A 16,376-nucleotide genomic window follows, 5' to 3' on the forward strand; every position below is an offset into this window, starting at 1 on the left:
TGTAGACAGTGTTTAGATGGATTCTGGTTTTTAATCCATTCTTCCAGTCTATGCCATTTTATTGGTGTTTAATCTATTAACATTTGGTTTTATTACTTTAAGTCCAGTACTTTCTTCCACCATTTTTATCTCTTGTAATTTATAAGTCATATCTTATTGTTTTCTTTCTCTCCTTTTACCCTTCCAGAGAGTCTTAATTTCTATACTCTTCTCCAAACCTCTCTCTCCTCTCTTTTCCTATCAGCCTGTAGCACTCCCTTCAGTAATTCTTGTCATGGTGGTGTCTTATGCATAAACTCTCTCAGTGTCTGTTTGTCTGAAAATATTTTAATGTATCCCTCATTTTTGAAAGACAATTTTGTTTTCCTTGTTTTGCCTAGGGTTTTCTTGTTGGCTGGCTATGTTCTCTATCCTTTGGTGTTCAGTTCAATTTATTCTAGACCTCTAAATTTGCTTGTATTTAGATCAGATTTTTTCATCTCTTCTTTTTCTGTTTCTTGCACTGCCTCTGTTTAAACTTTTTTTTTGAAGGTCTCCTCAGATATGGTTGAACCCAATCAGGTTTTCCCTGTCCAGAGAGGCCCAACTCTCAGGAGGAGGATATGAAGTTTCCCTGAGAATGATACCCTCCTGTTAGGCCTCTAGACACTTTGCTTTTCTTATCCTGTCCTGCAGGTGGTGCTTGTCATCCCACTACTCCCCTCAGTGTAGAGTTGCAATGCCTTTAATTCTCTGCAGACTCTGTCCCTGTTTGGGGCTTGGCTGACTGAAGCTGGTTTCTGTTTTCCAACCTCTGGGGTCTGAGTTTCTTGGAGGAGGGCTGCCACTTGGGCTGGACTACACACTCCTTTTCTTGAGGAAGTTATCCCCATTAGGGAATTGTCTCCCTCACTAGCTTCATTCCTTTTTTGTCAGAACTATCTCAGCTCTGCATTGCCTGTGTCCAGAGGCCAGTTGGAAATATCTCAGGCTTTCTGTAAAGAGCTACTTAGAATAGTTATTTAAAAAAGGAAAAAAAGAAAAAAGAAAAAAGAAATCCCTTTATAAGGCCTTTCTTTGTCAGTCTTCATATAAAGATATGGGCTTTAGGCTGTTATCTATTTCACCTGAATATTTACTCTTCAACAGCTTTAATTCTGCCCTTGCCAGGGGGCTATAGATGTGTAAAAAGATAAGGAGTCAGAGAGCAAGAAGAGAAAAGGAAAAAAAAATTCAAAAAAAAAAAGAAACAGTAAACAAGTGCCCAATTTTTCTATATGTCCTCCCCTTCCTGGAGCCCAGCCCTTCTCCAGCACCCTGAATACCCCCAGCTCCAAAAGTTCATTAATTAATTTGTTAATTAATTCTGCAGTTGAGGCTGGGTTGAGCCTCCATTCTTGCTCCCAGCACAGATTGTTTCTTTTTCCCTCTGGGATTCAGCCACAAAATTGTGTGTCATGTCTGGGGTGGGGACAGGTACTAGCCCCCTGGCTGGGGAAACTTACAGGTTTTGCTGTGATCTCAGCTTTTCCACCCTTCTACACTAGTGTACAATGCATGACTGGTCACTGAAAACCCTGAAAAGGGTGTTTCATACAGTTCCTGGTTATTTACCAGCTGTCCTAGAGGAGTGACTGAATTCCACACCTCACCACTCTGACATCTTGCCCTGCCCCCCCCGAATGCCTTGTATTTTCAATACCAGTGCTGTTTCTGCACTCTCGCCTAAAGAATCCTAGCATTATGAAGACAGGCATGGTATTGTGGAAGCAGATGATTAATTTATTTACCAAGAAAGCCTTTAAGGTCCTGGTCAGTTGAGGATCTCTGCTTTTGTTCATGTCAATGATCTACCTAAAACTCCCCTTCCCCTCTCTTCTACCTAGCCAGATGGCACCAACTCTTAAGTTTCAACTCAAATCCCACTTCCTACATGAAGCCTTCCCACATGGGTTTCTCTCTTTCAGTTATTTTCCTTGGAACATAATGGGGTAGACTACCATTCTAATTGTTCCCACCACTTTTTTTTTTTATTATTTTTTTTTCATTTTTATTGAGATTGTTCAGATACCATACAATTATCCAAAGATCCAAAGTGTACAATCACTTGCCCCTGGGTACCCTCATACAGCTGTGCATCCATCACACTTAATTTTTGTTCAATTTTTAGAAACTTTTCATTACTCCAGACAAGAAATAAAGTGAAAGATGAAAAAAGAAAAAAAGAAAAGGAAACTCTAAACCTCCCCATCCCTAACCAACCCCCCTCAATTGTTGACTCCTAGTATTGATAAAGTACGTTTGTTACTGTTTATGAAAAAATGTTGAAATACTACTAACTGTAGTATATAGTTTTTAATAGGTATATAGTTCTTCCCTATATGCCCCTCTATTATTAACTTCTAGTTGTATTGTCATACATTTGTTCTGGTTCATGAAGTGATTTCTAGTATTTGTACAGTTGATCATGGACATTGCCCACCATAGGATTCAGTTTTATACATTTCCATCTTTTGACCTCCAACTTTCCTTCTGGTGACATATATGACTCTGAGCTTCCCCTTTCCACCTCATTCACACACCATTCGGCGCTGTTAGTTATTCTCACATCTTGCTACCAGCACCCCTGTTCATTTCCAAACATTTAAGTTCATCCTAATTGAACATTCTGCTCATACTAAGCAAGAGCATCTACATTTCTTCCACAAGGCAGGAGGGAGAGGCAAAGAAGGTAGAGAGGCAAAAGAAAGAGGAAACAAAAAAATGACAGCTAGGAAGCAGCAAAAGGAAAAATAACCTTAAATCAAAGTAGAATAAACAATCAGACAATACCACCAATGTCAAGTGTCTAACATGCCTCCCCTATACCCCCCTCTTATCTGCATTGACCTTGGTATATCACCTTTGTTACATTAAAGGAAGCACAATACAATGATTCTATTAGTTACAGTCTCTAGTTTATGCTGATTGCATCCCTCCCCCAATGCCTCCCCATTTTTAACACCTTGCAAAAGTTGACATTTGCTTGTTCTCCCTCGTAAAAGAACATATATGTACATTTTATCACAATTGTTGAATACTCTAGATTTCACCAAGTTACACAGTCCCAGTCGTTATCTTTCCTCCTTTCTTGTGGTGTCTCACATGCTCCCCACCTTCCTCTCTCAACCGTATTCATAGTTACCTTTGTTTAGTGTACTTACATTGTTGTGCTACCATCTCCCAAAATTGTGTTCCAAACCACATACTCCTGTCTTCTATCACCCTGTAGTGCTCCCTTTAGTATTTCCTGTAGGGCAGGTGTCTTGTTCACAAAGTCTCTCATTGTCTGTTTGTCAGAAAATATTTTGAGCTCTCCCTCATATTTGAAGGACAGCTCTGCTGGATACAAGATTCTTGGTTGGTGGTTTTTCTCTTTCAGTATCTTAAATATATCACACCACTTCCTTCTTGCCTCCATGGTTTCTGCTGAGAGATCCGCACATAGTCTTATTAAGCTTCCTTTGTATGTAATGGATCGCTTTTCTCTTGCTGCTTTCAGGATTCTCTCTTTGTCTTTGACATTTGATAATCTGATTATTAAGTGTCTTGGCGTAGGCCTATTCATATCTCTTCTGTTTGGAGTACGCTGCACTTCTTGGATCTGTAATTTTATGTCTTTCATAAGAGATGGGAAATTTTCATTAATTATTTCCTCTATTATTGCTTCTGCCCCCCTTTCCCTTCTCTTCTCCTTCTGGGACACCAATGATACGTACATTATTGTACTTTGTTTCATCCTTGAGTTCCCGGAGACGTTGCTCATATTTTTTCATTCTTTCCTCCATCTGCTCCTTTGCGTGTAGGCTTTCAGGTGTTTTGTTCTCCAGTTCCTGAGTGTTTTCTTCTGCCTCTTGAGATCTGCTGTTGTATGTTTCCATTGTGTCTTTCATCTCTTGTGTTGTGCCTTTCATTTCCATAGATTCTACTAGTAGGTTTTTTGAACTTTTGATTTCTGCCATATACATGTCCAGTGCTTCCTTTACAGCCTCTATCTCTTTTGCAATATCTTCTCTAAACTTTTTGAATTGATTTAGCATTAGTTGTTTAAATTCCTGTATCTCAGCTGAAGTGTATGTTTGTTCCTTTGACTGCGCCATAACTTTGTTTTTCTTAGTGCAGGTTGTAATTTTCTGTTGTCTAGGCATGGTTTCCCTGGATATCCAAATCAGGTTTTCCAAGACCAGAACAGGCTCAGGTCCCAGAGGGAAGAAATATTCAGTATCTGGTTTCTCTGCAGGTGTGTCTTAGAAAATTGCTCCACCCTTTGATGCCTCGGGTCACTGTGCTTTTCTGCCCAGCAGGTGACGCCTGTTAGCCTATAATTCTTGACTGGTGTGAGGAAGTATGGCCCTGTTCCCCCAGGCTCTGGGGTCTGGTTCTGAATGGAAAGGGCCCCACCCCTTTCCTCCTAGAGAAGACAGACCCCTCAGGTGGAGGTCATTAGCATTTCAATGGTCTCGCTCTTTGCTTGTGGTGTGTCCACCCTTCCCAGAGTCACAGCCCTGGAAACTGAAAATGACTGGGGCTTTCTCCACTGAGTCAAAAAAGAAACAGTCTCTTCAGACCCAGTCCAAGGCGACCCTCCGGCTCTCCCAGGTCAGTGGTCACCCAAAGCCTCTGTCTGTTTTTTGGGGCTGCGTACCTGTAGTGAGCAGTTCACACTCGCTACTTAAAACCCCAGTTGGAGCTCAGCTGAGCTGTATTCGCTTGCTGGGAGAGAGCTTCTCTGTGGCACCACGCGGCTCCGCAGCTCGGGCTATGGGGGAGGGGGTCTCCCGACCTGGTTCCGCAGGTTTTACTTACAGATTTTATGCTGTGTTCTTGGGCATTCCTCCCAATTCAGGTTGGTGTATGATGAATGGATGGTCTCGTTTGTCCCCCCACAGTTATTCTGGATTATTTGCTAGTTGTTTCTGGTTTTTTGTAGTTGTTCCAGGGGGACTACTTAGCTTCCACTCCTCTCTATGCCGCCATCTTGCCCGAGCATCCCTCCTTGGTTTTTAAAGACAGTTTTGCTGGATATAGAATTCTTGGGTGGCAATTTTTTACTTTCAGCACTTTAAATGTGTCCTCCCAATGCCTTCTTGCCTCCATGGTTTCCAATGAGAAATCAGCACTTATTCTCATTTAGGGTCCCTTGTATGTGACACATTACTTCTGTCTTGTGGCTTTCAGAATTCTTTGTCTTTGGCATTTGACAGTTTGATAATGACATGGCATGGTATGGGTCTATTTGAGTTTATCCTGTTTGGAGTTTGTTGAGCATCTTGGATGTATATTCATGTCTTTCATTAAATTTGGTAGGTTTGCAGCCATTATTTGTTTGAATATTCTTTCTGCCCCTTTCTTCTCCTTCTGGGACTCCAACAATGCATATACTGGTATGCTTTATGGTGTCCCACATGTTCCTCAGGCACTCTTCACTCTTCTTCATTCCTCCTCTTTCTGCTCCCCAGACTGGATGATTTCAATTCTCTTACTTTCAAGTTCACTGCTGATCCCTTCTAGGGAATTTTTAATTTTTGTTACTGTGGTCTTCATCTCTTGTTTGCTTCCTTTTCATAATTTCCATCTCTGTATTGATTAGGCCAGGCATTCATGCTCCCAATAAGTGCAAAGGGATTTACTCTGCTCCCTCCAGAACAAGGACCAGAGACCCATGCCACTCCAAGCCACTGAGATCCTACTGCTCTTAAGTGGTTTTCTGCTTGATTTGGCACTTGCCCTGTTACTGCAATCCTTTAGTTGTTTTCTGGAACTTTGAGAAAGATGTTTCTGCCAGTTCTTGATAGTTGTTCAAAGCTTCTGTTGGGGGATGGAGCCCTAAAGCTTCTTACTCTACTATCTTGAGAGCAGCAGGGCTAAGTACAGTATTTATTTGTAATTCTTTTGCTATGAATGAAGTAGGTTGAACATATTTTCATATTTTAAGAGCCATCATTATTTTTTTCCTGTGAACTATTGGTTCGTATTATTTATAATATCTGCTCTTTTTTTCTACTAAATTATTGGTTTTCACTCACAAATTTTATATATATTAGGGAAATCAACTTTTGCCAGTCTGGTTTCTTTTTGTTTTTCAGACTTTCTTTGCCCCATCTTACACCTGCATTCCCTCACTCCCACAACTTGCCTTAATGCCTCATTTTTAGGGGATTTGGGGTGTCTAAAATATCTTCTAATAAATAATTGTCTAAATGGGACAACTCACCTTGCTGTCCATCTTGCATTGTTACAATAAATTGCTGGCCAATGCCTCCAGTAGGAATTGCAGTTTGGAGATTACCCAGAGGGACTCCATCGGTCACTATGGTGATGACCCTCTGGCCTCCACTCCCCATCATTTGCTGGATTGATGGCTCAACAGAATTTCCCTCTATGATTTCCTCTGAATTGGCTGTGGCTCTGTATGAGTTGGAGAGGGGTGCTGATGCCTCAGCAAGAGCTGCAAGGGTGGCCAGCACTGAAGTGGTATAATTTGAGAACTGTACTGACGAGGCATGGGGGTCACCTGAGGTTGTTTTGGTGTTGGCTGAAGAAACAAGGCTAGCAAGATTGACAACTTCTCCCGATGACGTGATGATAAATGGAGCAGCCATACTCACAGGGTTAGTCACAGGGTTGGCTCTCTCAGGATTAGCATTCACCTGATTCTGCATTGCTTCCTGGAGGATGACCAGAATCTCAGCATTGTTCTTCTCCAGGGCTATGTCAAAGGCAGATTTATCAAATTTGCTGAAAGCATGGACATCAGCTCCATACTTGATAAGTAGCTCTACAACATCTCGATGGTGGTGCTCAGTGGCCCAATGCAAAGCTGTCATCTTCAGCATATCTTTGGCATTCACATCTGCACCATTCCTAACAAGGAGTTCCACGATGTGTGCATGTCCGTCAGCTGCAGCCATGTGCAAGGGGGTCCTGTCCACTTTGGTCCGGGCATCCCTGCTAACTCCTGCTCGAAGGAGCACTTCTGCTGTGGAATAATGACCATACTGGGCTGCAAGGTGGAGGGGTGATGTTCCAAGCCAGTCTGTGGTAAATGGGGCGCCGTTTGCCATCAATGTTCTCACTTCATCATCTTGGCCTTTTCTTGCTGCTTCTAGTAACCTCTTCCCCAAGTCCACCAAAGACATCTCCTCGTCCGGAACGCTGCCGGCTGCGCTTTCACCGAGCCCGCCAGTTTGGTCCCGTTCCCTTCTCTAGCTAAGAGTCCCTGTCAGTGACGGTAACTTTTTGGCCTTTTCACATATGCATATTTTGGGGGCCTTTAACCCCCCCTCGTGGAGAAATGGAGGCAACAAAATGGCGGACCCCTGTTCCCACCACTTTTATCCCTCACAAACCCCTTGGACCTGTAAAATGGAACAAAACCCTTGGTCTCCATGTTTTGCTTCCAATTCTTTGTCCACGTCAGCCCTGTGCCTTTGCCCTTATAGCTTCTTCTATGTAGAAATCCTCTTTCTCCTTTTCTACCTGAGAAAACCTTATCCATCCTTCTAGGCCAAGCTCAAGTGCCACCTTTTCCATGAAGGCCTCCTCTTCCATGAAATTTTCATTAATACTCCCCAGTAAGAAGTCATCTCCACCTCCTTATGCTTGTTTACATATTTTTGTTGTTTTTATTGAGGTGAAATTCACCAGACACAAAATTAACTATTTTAAATTGAACAATTGAGTTGCATTGAGTACATGTACAATGTTGTGCCCCCAGAACTTTATCTAATTTCAAAACATATCACCCAAAAATAAAACCCCATATCCTCTAAGCAGTTGCTCCCCATTTTCCCCTACCCCCAGTCCAATCTACTTTCTGTATCTATACATTTAACTCATTCTATATATTTCATATAAATGGAAACATACAATAAGTGACCTGGTTTCTTTCACTTGGCATGCTCTCGAGGTTCACCCATGTTGGAGCATGTATCAGTACATCATTCCTTTTGATGGCTAGATAATATTCTATTGAATGTATAAACCACAACTTGCTTATCCATTTATCCATTCTTGGACATTGGATTGTTTCTACCTTTTGTCTATTATGAATAATGCTGCTATAAACATTCTTGTACAAGTTCTTTTGTGATCATATATATTTGGTTTTCTTGGATACAGAGTAATGAGTGGAATTACTGGGTTATATGGCAATTCTGTGTTTAACTTTATAGGAAGCAACAAACTTTCTCACAACAGCTGGATCCTTTTATACCAAATGAGAAATATAAGAGGGATCCAATTTTTTCCACACCATGCCAATTATTATTTTTTTATATCAGTCATAGTGGATATGAAGTGGTATCATTGTGGTTTTGATTTGCCATTCTCTTAATGATTGTTGATGTTGACCACCTCTTCATGTGCTTGTTGGCATTTGTTTATCTTCTTAGATAAGTATCTATTCACATCGTTTGGGCACTCTAAAAATGATTGTGTTGTTTGTCTTTGTTGTTGAGTTGTAATGGCTCTTTATATATTCTGGACACTAGACCCTTACCGATATATGATTGGCAATTCTTTTTTTTCCCATTCTGTAGTTGTCTTTTCACTTTCTTGGTAATGTCTTTTAATAAAACTTTGTAGTATTGATGAAGTCAAATTTATCTATTTTTTTCTATTGATGCTCATGCCTTTGGTGTCGTATCTGAAAATCCATTGACAAATCCAAGGCCATGAATGTTTACCTGTATGTTTTCTACTAAGAGTTTTATTGTTTTAGCTCTTATATTTAGATTGTTGAATCATTTTCAGTTAATTTTTGTATATGGTGCAAGGAAAGTGTCCAAATTCATACTTTTACACATCTACATCCAGTTGTTCCAGCATCATTTAAGACAATATTTTTGCCATTAAGTTGTCTTGGCATGCTTTTGGATATTGCCCATAGATGAATGGATTTATTTCTGGACTTTTAATTATATTACATTAGTCTACATGTATATCCTTATACCAGTACCATACTGTTTTTATTACTCTAGCTTTATAGTAAGTTTTGAAATTGGGAAATGTGAGTTCTTCAACTTGATTCTGTTTTCAATATTGTTTGTGACCTTGCAATTCCATATGAAATTCAGGGTCAGCTTTTCCATTTCCAGAGAAAAAGGGAGGTGGAATTTTGATAGGTATTTCATTGAATCTGAAGATCACTTTGGGTAGTATTGCCATATCAACAATATTAAGTTTTCCAATCCATGAACACAAGATGTCTTTCTGTTTATGTAGGTTTTCTTTAATTTCTTCCAGCAACATTTTGAGGTTTTCATTGTACAGGTATTTCACCTTGGTTAAATTTATCCCAACATATTTTATTATTTCAGATGCTATGGTAAATGGAATTGTTTTCTTAGTTTCCTTTTCAGATTGTTCATTACTGATGTATAGAAACACAATTGAATTTTGTGTTTTGAAATTGTAGTCTGCAAATAGGCTGAATTTTTTATTAGTTTTATTCATTTCTTCATGGATAGTTTGGGATTTTCTATATATCAGATTATGTCATCTGTGAATAGAAATAGTTTTATTTTTTCCTTTCTAATTTGGATGTCTTTTATTTCTTGTTCTTGCCTAACTCCTCTGGTGGAACTTCTAGCACAATGTTGATTAACTGGTGACAGTGGGCACCCTTGTCTTGTTGCTGATCTTAGAGAGAAAAAACTTTCTGTCTCTCACAATTGAGTGCAATGTTAGCTGTGGGTTTTCATAAATGCCCTTTATCATGTTGAGGAAGTTTCTTTCCATTCCTATTTTTTGAAGTGCTTTTATCAAGAAAAGATGTTGGGTTTTGTCAAATGCCTTTTCTGCATCAGTCAGGATGATCGTATGGCTTTTTCCATGTTTTATTAATGTAGTGTATTATATTAATTGATTTTCTTATGTTGAACCACTCTTGCATACCTGGAATAAAATCCACTTAGTCATAGTGTGTAATTCTTTTAATGTGCTGTTGGATTCATTTTGCACACATTTTGTTGAAGACTTTTGCATCTATATTCATAAGAGAGAGTGGTCTGTAATTTTCTTTTCTGGTAATATCTTTATCTGGCTTTGGTATTAAGGTGATGTTTGCTTCATAAAATGAGTTAGGTAGTTTTCCCTCTTCAATTTTTTGGAAGAGTTTGAGCAGCACTGGTATTAATTCCTCTTGGAATGATTGGCAGAAGTCACCTGTAAAGCCGTCTGTTCTTGGCCTTTTCTTTGTTGGGAGGTATTTGATGACTGATTCCATCTCTTTACTTGTAATTGGTTTGTTGGGGTCTTCTATTTCTTCCAGAGTCAGTGTAGGCTATTTTTGTGTTTCTAGGAATTTGTCCGTTTCATCTAAGTTGTCTAATTTGTTGGCATATTGTTGTTCATAGTATCCTTTTATGATCCATTTTATTTCTGTGGGTTCAGTAATGTCCCCCCTCTCGTTTTAGATTTTGTTTGCATTTTTTGTCATTTTTACTTTGTCAGTCTTGCTAAGGGCTTGTCAGTTTTATTGATCTTCTCAGTAACCAACTGTTGGCATTGTTAATTCTTTCTATTATTTATCTGTTCTGTTTCATTTATTTCTGTTTTAATCTGTGTTATTTCTTTCTTTCTGCTTGCTTTGGGATTAGTTTGCTGTTCTTTTTCTAGTTCCTCCCAATGTGTGGTTGGGTCTTTGATTTTAGCTCTTGTTTTATAAAAGCAGTTTTATTGAGTTATATTCACACACCATACAATCCATCCAAAGTGTACAATCAGTGGCTCTCAGAGTTATGAATTCATCATCACAATCAATTTTAGAGCATTTTAATTACTCCAAAAGTAAAACTTCATACCACTTACACTTCTCTTATTGACCCTTAGCATTTGGTGTGGGTCTTATTACACTTGAGGAAAGAATATTAAAATATTACTGTTAACTGTAGACAATAGTTTGCATTAGGTGTATCTTTCCCATTTATCACCATCATGTTTTTAAAGCAATTTTATTCACACACCGTACAATCTATCCAATAGTGATAGTGTACAATCAGTGGCTCTCAGTATAATCAAAGATTTGTGATTTCATCACCACAATCAATTTTAGAATATTTTCATTGCTCCAAAAAGAAATACCCCATACCCCTTATGCACCCCTCCATTATTGACACAGCATTGGTGTGGTACCTTTGTTATAATTGATGGAAGAATACTATATTTTATGAGGAAGATTAGAACTATATTGTATATAGAATATAACTGTATTCTATAGTTATCTATAGTCCATGGTTTGCATTAGGTGTATTTTTCCCATGTATGACCCTATTATTAACACTTTGTAATAGTGACATACATTTGTTCTAGTTCATGGAAAAACAGTCTTAATTTGTACTATTAAAAGCCTTCATCATCCACAACAGAGTTCATTATGTTATACAGTCTCACGGTTCATCATCTAGCTTTCCTTCTAGTGACGTATGTGACCTTCAACTTCCCCTTTTAGCTGAATTCACATGAATGAGCACTGTTGACTGCATTCACAATAATGTGCTTCCAACACCTTGATCCAATTCAAAACATTTACAATAAACCTAATTAAAAATTCTGCACAAATTAAGCATCAGCTCCCCATTTGCTATCCCCAGTCTATCTCCTGGTAACCTATATTCTAGATTCTAACACTATGAATTTATTTACAATAATTAATATTTGTGAGATCATACAATATTTGTCATTTTGTGTCTGGCTTATTTCACTCAACATAATATCCTCCAGATTCATCCATGTTCGTGCATGCATCAGAACTTCATTCCTTCTTACAGCAGAATAATATTCCATCATATGTATATACCACATTTTGTTTATCTGTTCATTGGTTGATGGATGCTTGGGTTGCTTCCATCTTTTAGCACTTGTGAATAATGCCACTGTGAACACCTGTGTGCAAATGTCTGTTCCCATTCCTGCTTTCAGTTTTTCTGGGTATATAACTCGAAAAGGATTGCTGGATCAAGGCAATTCTAACTTAGCTTCCTTAGGAACTGCAAGCCTGTCTTCCCCAGTGGCTGCACCATTTTACAGTCTCATCAGCAGTGAATTAGTGTTCCTATTTCTTCATATCCACTTGAACACTTGTAGTTTGCTGTTTTCTTAATAGTGGCCATCCCAGTAAGTGTGAAATGATATCTGATTGTGGTTTTGGTTTTCATTTCCTGAATAGCTTGTGATTTTGAGCATCTTTTCGTATGCCTTTTAGCCATTTTTATTTTCTCTTTCTAAAAAGGTCTGTTCAAGTATTTTACCTGTTTTTAATAATTGGATTGTCTTGTTAAATGCAATTTTATTTTGATATGTTCACAAACCATAAAATCCATCCAAAGTATACAATCAGTGGCACACAGCACCATTGTTTAGCTGTGCATTCATCACCACAATCAATTTTATATTTTCATTACTCCAAAAATAAAAAAGAAAAATAAAAAAGAAAACCTAAAATATCCCATACACCTTATACTCTCCTAGGATTGTCCCCTAGTATTGGCATGGTGCATTTGCTACTGTTAATGAAAGAATATTAAGTTATTATTGTTCACTCGAGTCCATAGTTTGCTATAGGTGCATTTTTTTCCATATAGCACTCTATTATTAACTTCTTATAATAGGGTTGTTCATTTGTTCTATTTCATGAAAGAACTTTTTAGTATTTGTACTGTTAATCACACTAATCATCCACCACAAGTTTCACTGTATTATACATTCTCATGATTTAGCCTCTAGCTTTCTGTATGGTGACATACACATACTCTAAACTTCCCCTTTCCACCACATTTACATACAATTCAGCACTGTTAACTATACTCACAGTAATATGCTACCATCAGCTCTATTCATTTTCAATCATTTCAGTTCAACCTAGTTAAAAATTCTGCACATATTAAGCAACCGTTCCCCATTCTCTAGTCCAATTCTATCTCCTGGCAACTTATATTTTAAATTTTATGTTTGAGTTTACATATTATAATTAGTTCATATTAGTTAAATCATACAATATTTGTCCTTTTGTGTCTGATGTATTTCACTCAAGAATGTCACCAAGTTTCTTCCATGTTTTTCAGTGCTTCAAGACTTCATCACTTCTTTCTGGTGGATAATATTCCATCATATGTTTATACCACATTTTGTTTATCTGTTCATCATTTGATGGACACTTGGGTTATTTCCATCTTTTGGCAATTGTGAATAATTCTATGAACATTAGTGTGCAAATGTCTGTTTGTATCCCTGCTTTCAGATCTTCTGGGTATATACTGAGTAGTGGGATTGCTTCATTGTAAGATAACTCTATACTTAACTTTCTGAGGAATCTCCAAACCATCTTCTGTGTCTGTACCATTTTACAATCCCACCAGTTGTGAATAAGTGTTCCTATTTCTCCACATCCACTTAAACACTTGTAGTTTTCTATTGTTTTTTTTTAATAGTGGCCATTCCAGTACCTGTGAAATGATATATCATTGTGGTTTTGATTTGTATTTCCCCAGTAACTAGTGAGGTTCTGCATCTTTTTATGTGCCTTTTAGCCATTTGTATTTACCTTTGGAAAAATGTCTATTCAATTCTTTTGCCCATTTTTAAATTGTGTTGTTTGTCCTTGTATTTTTGAGTTGAAGGATTTCTTTATATCTTTTGGTATTAAACCCTTATCAGCTGTGTGGTTTCCAAATATTTTCTCCTGTTGCGTAGACTACCTTTTCACTTTCTTGACAAAGTCATTTGAAGCACAAATATTTTTCATTATGAAGGGGTCCCATTTATCTATTTTTTCTTTTGTTGCTTTTGCTTTGGGTGTAAGACCTAAGAAACCATTGCCTACCACGAGATCTGGAAGGTGCTTCACTACATTTTCTTCTAGGAGTTTTATGGTCTTGGCTGTTACATTTAAGTCTTTGATCCATTTTCAGTTAATTTTTATATAAGGTGTGAGACAGGTGTCACCTTTCTTCTTTTGGATATGAATATCTTGTTCTCTCAGAGCCATTTGTTGGAGAGTTCTGTCCCTTATGATTTCTTCTTTGACTCATAGCTTAAATTTGTGCTTTTTAAGTTGTGCATACTTGTTGATTTTATACTTTTACTTCTTAATTTCCAGCTCATTTCATTGTGGTCACAGAAGATACTTTGTATAATTTCAATATTTAAAAATTTATTGAGACTTGTTTTGCATTGAAATATATGGTCTTTCCTTGGGAATGTTCCATGTGCACTTGAGAATAATGTGTGTTATATATATTTTGCTGTGGTTGGGTAGAGTGTTCTCTATATATCTGTTATGCCTACTTGGTTTATAGAGTTGTTCAAGTCCTCTATTTCCCTATTTATCTTCTGTTTAGATGTTCTTTTCATTAGTGAAAGTGGGGTATTAAGTCTTCTATCATTGTAGAGCTGTATTTCTCCCTTCAATTTTGTTATTGTTCATCTCATATATTTTGGGACACTGGTACATACATGTTTATATTAATATTTGTTATAATTTCTTGATGAATTGATACTTTATCAATATATAATATCATTTTTTATCACTTGTAACAATTTTTGAAATAAAGTCTATTATTTCTAAGATTAGTTACAGTGACTCAGCTTTCTTTTGGTTACTATTCACCTGAAATATTTTTCTGTCCTTTCACTTTCAACCTATTTGGGTCTTTGGATCTAAGTTTAGAATCTTGTAGGCACCATTCTCTTAGTCACTGTCTTTTAATTGGGGAATTTAATCTATTTACATTTAAAGTGATTACTAACAAGGAAAGATTTACTTCTGCTATTTTGCTATTTGTTTTCTTTGTGTTTATATCCCTTTTTTGTTCCTCAGTTCCTCCAACACTTCCTTCCTTGGTGTTTGATTGAAACTTTAGTGTATATTTTGATTTCCTACTAATTTTCTTAATGTTTACCATGAGGATTATAGTTGACATCCTATATTTATAACAATCTAGTTTGAATTCTTACCAACTTAGATTCCAAAGCATATAAAATCTCTGCTCCTATGTCTCTCTGTCCCCTTTTATTTTATTATCACAAATGACATATTGACACACTGTGTTCTCATTAACATAAATTTATAATTATTGTTTTATGCATTTCTCTTTTGAATGAGATAGGAAAAAAAAGAAAACTTACAAATAAAAATACAGTACTGTCTGTTATATGTACCTACATAGTTGTCTTTACTGGAGTTCTTCATTTATTTGTATGGTTTTGTTTTATATTCAAGTATCCTTTCATTTCTACCTGATGGACTCCCTTTAGCATATCTTGTAGGGCTGGTCTGCTAGCAACAATCTCCCTCAGATTTTGTTTATCTGGTAATACCTCAATTTCTCCTTCTTTCTTGAAGAAGAGTTTTTGTCAGTACAGAATTTTTAGTTGACCTTTTTTTTCTCTTCCAATACTTTGAATGTGACATCCCACTGCCTTCTGGCTTCCATTTCTGGTGAGAAAATCATCTATTAATCTTCTTGAGGAATACTTGATGTGACTAGTTCCTTTTCTCTTGCTGCTTTCAAGATTCTTTTTTGTCATTCCACAGTTTGATCATAATACCTCTCAGTGTGGATCTCTTTGAGTTTATCCTACCTGGAGCTCACTGAGTCTCTTGGGTGTGTGGATTCATGTCTTTTGTTGCATTTGGAGAAGTTTTTTAGCTATTTCTGCAAATATCCTATCTGCCCCTTTCTCTTTTCTGCTTCTGGGACTACTATAATGCATATGTTGTTATGTTTGATGGTATTTCACAGATCCCTTTGGCTCTATTCATTTTTCTTCAATCTTCTGTTTTTTTTTTCTGCTTCTCAGGATGGATAATTATAATTGTCATATCTTCAAGTTTGCTTATTCTTTGTTCTGCCTGCTCAAATCTCTTGTTGAACTCCTGTAATAGATTTTCCATTTCAGTTATAGTATTTTTATGCTCCAGAATTTCTATTTGATGCTTTCTTATAATTTCCATCCTTCTACTGATATTTACTATTTGTTTATACATAATTCTCCTACTTTTCCATTGTCCATTTCTCATGGTTTCCTTTAGCCCTTTGAGCATATTGAAAAGAGTTGATTTAAAGTCTTTGTCTAGTTAGTCTGGTGTCTTGGCTTTGTCAGTGACAGTTGTTCAATTTTATTTTACTGCAAATGAGCCATATTTTTATGTTTGTTTGTAAACTGTGTAATTTTTTCTTGAAAACTGGACATTTTGAATATTATAAAGTGGTATATCTGGAAATCAGATTCTATCCCCTCTGCAGGGTTTACTGTTGTTCCTTGTTAGGGACTGCAGTTATCTGTTTATGTAGTGAGATTTCCAACTTAATTTTTCAAAGACTGTATTCCTTGTCATATGTGGGTTGCTGCAGTCT

The 16,376-nt window shown here is 37.3% G+C and overlaps 2 protein-coding genes across 8 annotated transcripts in view; one reads left to right on the top strand and one right to left on the bottom strand.

The window, feature by feature from the left end:
* Positions 1–16,376, top strand: part of KLF8 (Kruppel like factor 8) — a 575,849-nt gene that overhangs the window by 212,238 nt on the left and 347,235 nt on the right. The window lies entirely within an intron of this gene.
* Positions 5,413–7,157, bottom strand: LOC119522723 (GA-binding protein subunit beta-2-like). Of its 2 annotated transcripts, XM_037821340.1 has the most exons (2): positions 6,533–7,157; positions 5,413–6,418 (listed from the first exon to the last, which is right to left on the bottom strand). In XM_037821340.1, exons 1-2 carry the CDS (start codon positions 7,155–7,157, stop codon positions 6,156–6,158), a joined length of 888 nt encoding a protein of 295 aa, XP_037677268.1. In that variant the 3' UTR covers positions 5,413–6,155. The 2 variants fall into 2 exon arrangements, with proteins under 2 accessions (XP_037677268.1, XP_037677267.1); XM_037821339.1 differs by having other exon boundaries at positions 5,413–7,157.

The sequence above is a fragment of the Choloepus didactylus genome, chromosome X, assembly GCF_015220235.1.
Source record: "Choloepus didactylus isolate mChoDid1 chromosome X, mChoDid1.pri, whole genome shotgun sequence".
Classification (NCBI taxonomy): domain Eukaryota; kingdom Metazoa; phylum Chordata; class Mammalia; order Pilosa; family Megalonychidae; genus Choloepus; species Choloepus didactylus.

What these genes read in the sequence shown, in the direction of transcription:
- LOC119522723 (XM_037821339.1), bottom strand. Translation starts at nt 7,157, where the DNA reads ATGTCTTTGGTGGACTTGGGGAAGAGGTTACTAGAAGCAGCAAGAAAA.